Genomic DNA, 9,821 nt, shown 5'->3' with positions numbered 1-9,821 from the left:
ACTCTCTCTCTCTCTTCCTCATGGTATTAAAACCGGCTGTTCTCTGCATGTGTGTTTTGTCCTAACATCTCTAGTTTGCAGAGGGCACCATTATCCGTGGACAATGGTGGGTCATGTAACTTGCCCAGGGGGTCACGTGTGGCAGTGTCGCACAGCAGGTCCCAATAATGTCTTAATACCAGGCCATGAATGCTCCAGAGTAGCTGGTAAAATCTACCTGCCCCAATGCGTCAATAATTTATGGATGAATCTCCCTATGTGTTATCAAAAGGGTAAGCTGAAGTACTTCACCTATTGTGGTGGATAGATTGGGTGAGCCATACGGACTAATTCTTGAAAGAATAGGGTCTCTATTTTCCTAACCTGGGCGTTATCTCCACACTGCAGGGGATAGACTTGAGCTCACTCAGGACATTGTCCAGAAGATTCCCTTACATGCAGTGTGACCGTGGCAATGTGAAATGGACAGGGCACCGGTGATAGGATGCCACAAGTCATTATCATCCATTAGCACTCGGACAAAGGCCGAAGATTGGCACCCACCAGGCTGGCGTCTAGCGGTCAAAGTTGATACGCTGGCTATCGCCCGCATCACCTCCTTCTTGGCTGGTGCCAGTGGTTGTGAAGAAGTTGAAAATAAAATGCAATGAAACCTGTCTAACCTGTGTAAGACGACCGCTCAAGGGACCTTGTAAATGTGGCCTCCGTTAACAGGTGGCCTCCTTATCCAGGGTCATCGGACTGGAAATGGCATCTCTTGGGACTGGTCACACCGGCCTTTTGGGGCAGGTGGTCGCCTTATCCGAGTCAGTGTCGCCTCTACAGGTTTTACTGTAGATAAATGAGTAGAGTAAAACCTGTCAAGGCGACCACTCGGCTAAGGCGACCACCTGTCCCAGAAGACCACATGCAACCAGGACCAAGGAATGCTATTTCCAGCCAAATGACCCTGGATAAGGAGACCACCTGGTAATAGAGACCACACTTTGAAGGTCCCTTGAGCGGTGGTCGTCTTAGACAGCTGTTTCACTGTATTAGATCTGATTGCCTGGACCTCAGGAATTAAATTGAAAAAAGGAGGACAATGAGCAAAATCACCCTGAGTTCCTGCTGTAATGACCAGCTTGTCAATAACCTCTAACCCAGTCTCAAGCAGACCGCGAATTTTGTTGTCAATGATCCTTCCCACTTTGGGCGAGGTAAAACGGCTACAGCCATCCGTTACAACTACAATTGCGCTCGGTGAAATCGCTGGACCAGTTCCGATCACATCGCTGTGTTTCTACTGTGTATACGTTCAGCCGCATTCGTGCCACTTCCAGGGCCGTCAAGGGCCGCGCAGATTGAGGGCGCCAAATAGACACTCTGGGACGGATCTCACCGAGCGAGACTTCACTTGACCCAGTTCCCATGTCTTTAACCCTCTCACTACCAGCCATTCAAATATCGATCCTTGTGGATCGATGCAATAGACGATCACTAAATATATTGTCACACGCTCAAATATTGTCGGATTATTACAAATGAGGGCTCTACGCCTTCAGAAAGACTTTGACAATCGACTGCAACTATCAATTTCACTCCTTGGTGCATAATTGGTGCACGACGAAGTATTTTGTAGACTGGGAATTGACTCAATTGCGAAAATAATGGGTAGTGAAAGGGTTAAAAAGTAATATCCTGATTTGCACCTACCGTATTTCCCCGCAGATTTTATTCGCACCTGTTTACACTATACTTCAAAAGCAAAAAAAGGGGTGCGGCTTACAATCGAGTGTGACTTGTGTCACTTCCCACTCATCTGAATGTATTCATACAATTTGGTTCAGACCTAAAAATGGTTTGCGACTTATAACCAAGTGCGACATATAATCGGGAAAATACGGTATTTTAGCGAGCTGCTGGAAGTTTTGTTTGTTCTCTTGTGTTCTTCTTCTGCCGAGAACAGAAGTTGGTTTCCCTGACAACTACGATCGATCTGGTGTTGACCTTGAACCCCGCACTGCTACTTTCAAATGCAAACCCGACTACTTTGAACAGTGCTCTACTCCGCCGTGTGCTGGAGGGAGGTGGAATCAAGCGGCTAACTTCAGTGGATCACCCCTGCGATGGGATAATCTCCCCAACTGCAGACGGTTCCGTAAGAAGCATTGTCGGAACTGGCCTTGATTTCATGTGTTTCTTTTATTACTACAGTGCTGGCAACTGAAATCCGACCCCCTGAGCGGTGCGCTCACATCGCAAAGAATGTGAACCCACCGCTCAGGGGGTCGGATTTCAGTCGCCAGCACTGTAGCATCCTTCTTTCCCTTCTGCTCAACAAAGCAACACTTGATCAAGTTCACCATTGCAGTACAGTGAGACATCGTTAGGAAGAACACCGATATTAAAGACAAATTTTTGCTTAAGAAGAACTAGTATTCGTAACTCCATTGGATAAATCACTGTGTATTCATTGGGTATAACATACGGATAAGAAGAACTCCCATTATTACGAACAAATATCATCGATCCCTTGGTGTTTGTCCTAAAGAGGTTTGACTGTAATAAATCGTTTTAGAAGTTTTACTGACTAGCCGTTATAAAACTTGTAGCATAGCGAGCAGGTTTCGTGCATGTTTCATTATGGCATCGCACAGCATGCAGACGAACTGAACCCGTATACAGTCATCGGCAGCGCGACCAGGAGGAAGCTCTTCGGTTTTGGCTGCGCAGACGTGTGCGTTTCGTTATGTAGCGTTCATTGCTACAATGCCTGTGAATGAATGAATGGATGATGCGACCGCCTAAGCTTTTTTGATTACGGTCGAAACGACCGAGTCGATGAGGATGAGTCGATTGAAGAAGAACCCATATCCGCTAGCACACATGTGAAACATATTAAATGCCCAGAGGTACATGAGGTTCATGCACTTGTGCTGTGCATTCAGGCCATGCACTGTCATGTACAGTTGGTACATGAGTCTATTTCACTTCCACATGCAGCCGAGTACGAAAATGCTACAACAATAATAGAAACGCTGGCAGGATCGCGTTTCTAAATTACTGGGGCACTAACATCAACTAACGTACCGTACGCGCGCGAATACAACATCCCCTTCGAATAGAGCCCCTCTCGAATAGAGCCCGTCCCTCAGGCTGTGTTTACATGAGGCGTTTCAACCCGGGTTGAGTTCGACCCGGGTCAGATTTCAACCCGCCACGTGCACAAAATGAATGGCGCGTTTACATGACGCATTGCGCTTGACCCGGGTTCAAATTTCGCCCCGGGTTGAAATCAACTCAGGTCAAGAAAATCGTACAAACGTACTTCTGTGCGTATCTCGCGCCAGGTTTGAACAGCACTGCACATGCAAATTTCGCGCGAACGGATTCACGTGACCATACAGGGTTCTCGAAGTGGACTTTTGGCGGCATATCAGTATTTGACCCGGGTCAACTGTCTTCATGTAAATGCTCACCTCTTTTGTCCATCGTACAGACTTTCAACCCGGGCTGAACTCGACCCGGGTTGAAGTTTCTCATGTAAACACAGCCTCAAAGGCATTCAAAGTAATACAGCCCTGTCTCGAATAAAAGCCCGGGGCTCTAATCGAGCGCCCACAGTCCGTACGTTGTAGTGCAGTACATGAACCATGTACGGTGTGCACGATCAACACAGTGTGCTTTGCGGATCACTAGATCCATATTGGAGGTACGGGATCGCTCTGGCTCTCTGGGGTCAACGTAGAGACATGCAAAAGTGGGAACACACTGCGCCAGAAACGATCATCTTGAAAAATTGATGTTTCTATTGAAAAAATAGAGCCCCCACTCAAATATAGCCCCCCTCTAGGTGTCTTCTGAAAAAAATGGAGCCCCGGGGCTTCTATTCGCGCCTATACGTAAGCTTAATGTTTCCACTAATGTCATGCAAAGAGCATAATTATTTCACGCTACATATTTCACCTGACCAGAGAGCCAACTGAGCACTCTTCATGCCACATACCATGCTGCTCAGTTGTTCCTTCCACTGCCAAGCAGGCCTTGAACTTTGCACCCTCCGTTTGTCAATTATGTTCATTGAGCATTCAACCATGCCTCCATTATGACGTTAGCAATAAAGTTTTCTGCCTTGTGTGTGTGTGTGTGTGTGTGTGTGTGTGTGTGTGTGTGTGTGTGTGTGTGTGTGTGTGTGCGTGTGCGTGTGCGTGTATGTGTGTATGTGTATGTGGATGAGCGTGTGTTCGTTTGCCCGTGTATGTGTGTGTATTACATGCCTCTTGTTCCAAAACAGATTCTGCCGAGTGCCTGAAATCTCGGTTCCAGTTTACATGGTCCAGCACTACTTATGATCGCGCTGCCATGGCGTGTGACTCCATAGGCCAGGTGCTTGTCAATGAACGACTCTTTGAAAAGCAGTACAGTTTGCATCAGGAATGTCTGCTCCAGACATTGAATGGTGCCGTTATGTGGGTCAGAAGCCCCAATGGACCCATGGAGTACAAGTTTGGAAGAGACTCCATGCCTGTACCGTTGCCAAATGCTAACTCTGAGCAGACACGCCTCTTCCTATGCATGCCAGGTGCGTATTGGGTACAGGCTTTTTGAATTTGCTTGTGCAGAGCAAGAACACTGTGCTTGGACATATCCTCGCCTGCATGCTTTGTAAAAACATACACATACACACACACGTACACAAAAACATACATCCTTCCTTCCCTTCCGTCCTTCTTCCACTGCTATGACTGGCTATGTGGCCCCATAAGGGGTAGACCAGGAGGCACGTTGTGCATCGGGTGGGAACGTCAGACTCAGCCGGCTGCGTGAACAGCGTACACCGCACACATATATACACACGCACACACGCGCACTCACACACACACGCGCACTCCCACACACTCGCACTCACACACACACACGCACACACACACACACACACACACACACACACACACACACACACACACACACACACACACACACACACACACACATCTACACACATAAACGCATTCATGCACACCTCAGACCTACCCATCGCGAAAGCGATGATAGCGAACAGCTATGCTAAACATAGCAACTTGTGCTGGGATTACACCATTGAACAGCTTGCAAGGCTGGTATATCAAAGGAAACGGAAGCTAGCGACTCGCGAGCGTTTAACTTTTTCTCCCCAGGAGCCGCACAAGTCGACTTTTCGATTGACCGCCACTAATTTTAGCCTGGCCTTCAGGCTGCACATATCGACTGCACATACCGCTGCACCATATGCACACACACACACACACACACACACACACACACACACACACACACACACACACACACACACACACACACACACACACACACACACACCTTGAACCTTGAACGTCCATCGCCATAGCAATGATAGCGATGGCTTCCTCACGCTGAGGCTCTAAACCCGAAATCTGCAGTATGGCGCATGCCGCTTTAGGTCACCAGGACGACGAAACACTCTGTTATAGCGGTAGTTGGGGCATTGGATGTCTGGGGCTTCCTTCTCGACCCTCTGTCGACAACACTGAAACCAGGCGGATCTCCCCTGCGCTGTGTCACAGCACACACACACACACACACACACACACACACACACACACACGCACACACGCTTTGACTTGCATTTTCTCACTGCCGGAAACTGGAGATGGGAGAAAGATTCTAAAGGAATATCGCTGAAATATCGAGTCAATTGCCTATTGAAACACCCCATGAAGACCAGTGAGCAGAACGCTCAACGTGGGGAAATAAGCATCTATGTGTGGTACTAAGCAAACAAAGGGAAGACACATAACTCATTGAGTAAATAAGTCTTTTGAGTTTTGAACACACTGAGTAGGCTGTGGATAAGATAGCTCTTAATTGTTTGTTTTTCTCAATGTTGTTTTCTCCCTGCAGCTGAACTAATGAGCACTAACGATCACTGCGACGATAATGCGTATGAACCCTTGCCAGTTGCCCTTCTAAGGGAAGGTATGTTTTCCCTACTTGCCGGGCAATGACCACTTTTTCATGGAGACGGTATTTGTGATAGCAAAGATTGCGAATACTCAATCTCTCCCCGACAACAGCCTGCCAGAAACAAATCTGAACCCAAAAGACAGTAGGGAGAAATCTGCATCTTCACACACACACACACACACACGCACTTGAACAGTTCGGACGAGATAACAAAATTGCTAAGCCGCACTTTTCTTCCCCTTCTTTGCAAGGGGTGGCGTTCCAACGGATACTGGAAACTCATTCTAACTGAGTCTCAAAAGAACAGTGAAATGTTTGTTCTTCTACAAGTACTTGACCAAAGAGAGGTTTTAACGCTTCATGTTAAGTCCTGAGGCCTGCTAACTTTTCCGTCAAGATTTCAAAAACACTTGATGCGTTCTACGTTAGTTGACTGCACCGCACGTAGCCACGTGACGTGGGTTATTGGAAGTAGCGTTTGATCATCCCGACCGGATTTGCGCGAGTGTTTCATTTTTTTGTGAGTGTGCGTATTTCGATCGGTTTTGTTGGAAGATTCGATTTTTGGGTTTTGAGAACTATTAAATCCCGAATTTTACCTTTCCCGTCACGTCGCATGTGTAACCTGACAGCTCTGAACAGGTACACGTAAGTTGAGATTTTCACTACGCTTAAAAAAACAGAAAAATAACGTGTAACTTAACTTCTTTATTACACCTATTATGCTTTTCCTCATCCCCTCCCCCCCCCCTGTTATGTAACTTACTCTCTCTCTTTATCTTTATCTATCTCTCTGTTTGTGTGTATGTGTATTTGTGTGTGTGTGTGTGTGTGTGTGTGTGTGTGTGTGTGTCTGTCTGTCTGTCTCTTTCTCGTTCTCTGTTTCTGCCTCTGTCTGCTTCTCTGTTTCTCTCTCTGCGTGTCTGTCATCTCTGTTTCTCTCTTTTTCTTTCTGTTTGGTACTATCAGCAAAGGATATCTGTTCTCTACGACGAGGAGAACTGGTGAAGGACAATTCCTTCTTCTCAGCACGCTGTCTCATTCTTTTCCGCTTGAGGACAGGTCTTCAAGATCCCTATGTTTGTCATGTTCCAACACGTGAGTGGATACCTAATCAGCACTGCATCAACTAGTCGCAAAGCACAGCCCTATACTCATGATAATTTTGCATATCAATGCAGCTGGGTTTTTAATATCAGCTCCCCTACGAGCACTGGAAAGACCTTTAAAATAAACACCACTGCTGCACTTGAAGTGGCTAAACTTTTCCCTGTGAAGAAAGATCATGCTCGTTGGCTTGCGGCATACAGTCCTAGCAGCTTACCAGGCTGTTTAACCATCCTGCTTGGAACAGGATAGTCCTGCTTCTGACCAACGCACTTGTATGCATTTACAATGGCGATAATTGCCTTTGTATACAAAGGCGTTAACCGTGTTTCTCCACATATGAAACCAAGGCAAGAGAAATCGCTGTTTTCGACCTAAATTTTTGAGAAAACATTCTCGCTTTTAACGCCTTGGCACTAAAAGTGAGACAGAGAAATGTCTATGCCACCAGCAGAACTTGACAGGCTGGTGCAGAACCAGTCACATTTTGCATGCACTTTCTCACTTCTTCTTGTGCTCATTTCCGATTCATTTAGAATGCCATGGCCATATAAGTGAAGGTCACCTTGTATTCGGATTTATCACTCTCTTATTATTGACCCCCACAGAAACTTGTGATCTCTAAGCGGTTAATTATCAGCATATATGTATAGGATATTGCACGGTTCCGAGGGGATTATTTTTCAAATCCCCAAGGCGCGCAGCGCCGCGAAAAACAATCTTCGTGGACACAGTGCAATATTCTGTATAAACCACACTTTTCGGGTGATCGTAGATCACCTGAAAAGGGTGGTCTATTGACCGCTTATATTGACCACTTATTATTGACCACTTAGGCCACACCAAGTTATTTCTATGTTTCGCGTCACCCGCCTACGTACCTTTTCAAATCCTTGACAAGAAAAAAAAGAACCTAGTCGAGCCAATCAATGGCTGTACTGACGAACATTCTCTAGCCAGTATGGCAGATCAGAGTTTATTAGCTTCTCGACAATCTTGCATTCCAGGCGATGGTACGTAGAAGGTGCGAGAGATTAAAATTTCCATTTTTCCAAGCTGTACGGTAGGCCTAGGGCCTGCTCACCAAGCGAGCAGAGATTCCAGGTGTCAAGGACTTCGATATTTTCCACGATTGTGATGGAGCGGGATCGCACTCGACTCATATCAAAATGCAGGAGGAGCCATCCATGAAATCTCTGTATCGCTCCAGCCCAGTCTGCCAGCTGTCCTGTGATGACTTGTCGTTTTGGAAAGAACTGACAGTTTGGTAGTGGTATTCTGTGTGCAACATAACTCAGTACACATAGAATGGAGTTTTGTTTTTTCTTCCTATTTTTGTTTTTTTTTCCGCCCCTCCGCGTGCCTTTTCCAGAAAATATCCGACGCGAAACATAGAATTAAGGAGGCTCCGAACAGTTGCGCAGCGCAGTGTAAAAAGGGCACCTCGAAAATCTGTTTTTTGCCGCGAGATTCGAAAAATGTTGTGTTCCATGCGGAAACAAGCTGTTGTTTAGAAAGAAGTTTTTTGATTTCTCTGTGCTCGCAGTTGTTCCAGGATGTAGTTCTACTCGTTGAAGTGTTTCTGTAGCCGTGGCTGTTTCTACGCTGGAAATAATCACTGGCCATGGCTAATGCTAAACAAAGGCAGTTCCTACGCTGCTTGATTTTTTTGTGAAAACTTTGTTGAAGCGGTCCGATGTGGCCACGAAGAACAAAATTTAATAATTATAATACTGACGAAGAAGGGTGAGAAAAGCAGGCTGAAGTCAGTGAAGACATCGATGTCGAACGTAGTGATACTAGTACTGGCACCGGAATTTAGCATGGACTACCTGTGGAGCGTGAAGTGGCTGCCCACTCGCTGGTAAGTGGACCCACTTGCAGCTCCAGTCGCACGAGTGCCGTTTGAAACTTTCTGTGGATCCTAGAGTATCCTGAGCTCAGTGGACAACGCATCTCAGAGCTGCTGAACTTGGGCTACTGTCCCTGTAGGAATGAGGTTCGTGTCAACCACTGTACTGCACTGATGGTGTAAGGGAAACGCTGGCCAGAAGCTTGTGTTCTGAACCAGGGACGAACTTCTAAATCCTGCTTTTGTAAAAATGGGGATGCCACAACTAAGATGTGCACACCCAGGTGTGTATTGGGTAAATGCCTGTGGTTGATTATTTCGAATCCTTTCCTATGCGCAAGTACATGCGTTTGTGTATGTGTGTGTGTGTACGCGCGCATGTGTGTGTGTGTGTGTACTCGTGCGCGAGTGTGTGTGTGTACGTGCGCATGCGCGCGCGCGTGTGTACGTGCGCATGCGCGCGCGTGTGTACGTGCGCATGCGCGCGCGTGTGTGTGTGTGTGTGCAAGCTGTTGAAAGGTGTAATCCGAGCACAAGTTGCTATGTCTAACGTAGTTTGTTCGCTATCCTCGCTTCAGCGTTGGCCAGGTGTATGAGTGTGTGTGTGTGTGAGCGCGTGTGTGTGCGCGTGCTCGTGCCCGCATGTGTGGGTTCGCACGCAATGTTGATCTGGGTTATGCACATGTCCCCACGAGTGCACTGTGTGCATGTGCATGCAAATGTCTGCGTACATGTATGTGTGTATGCACGTGCATGTGTGCGCGCGTGTGCAAAGCTAGGTGTGGAGGGGGGGGGGGGGCTCACCGTGCTGGTTCTGTATGCCTCTCCTCTCTGGTGTCCGCAAGGACAGTGTGGTAATGGCTTTACAGGACAGGAGTTGCATGTGAATGCGCATTTG

The 9,821-nt window shown here is 47.0% G+C and overlaps 1 protein-coding gene across 1 annotated transcript in view; it reads left to right on the top strand.

The window, feature by feature from the left end:
* The window catches only part of LOC135812736 (uncharacterized), a 46,583-nt gene that overhangs the window by 21,472 nt on the left and 15,290 nt on the right, over positions 1 to 9,821 (top strand). Inside the window, exons 5-9 of the mRNA XM_065325988.1 lie at positions 75 to 272; positions 1,949 to 2,140; positions 4,277 to 4,564; positions 5,902 to 5,976; positions 6,934 to 7,062. Of these exons, the coding sequence (XP_065182060.1) occupies positions 75 to 272; positions 1,949 to 2,140; positions 4,277 to 4,564; positions 5,902 to 5,976; positions 6,934 to 7,062 (882 nt within the window). The remainder of the gene's footprint in view (positions 1 to 74; positions 273 to 1,948; positions 2,141 to 4,276; positions 4,565 to 5,901; positions 5,977 to 6,933; positions 7,063 to 9,821) is intronic.

This window comes from Sycon ciliatum, chromosome 3 (assembly GCF_964019385.1).
Source record: "Sycon ciliatum chromosome 3, ocSycCili1.1, whole genome shotgun sequence".
Lineage (NCBI taxonomy): Eukaryota > Metazoa > Porifera > Calcarea > Leucosolenida > Sycettidae > Sycon > Sycon ciliatum.
Note: the sequence above shows the minus strand (reverse complement) of the source record. Positions and strands in the feature narration are given on the sequence as shown.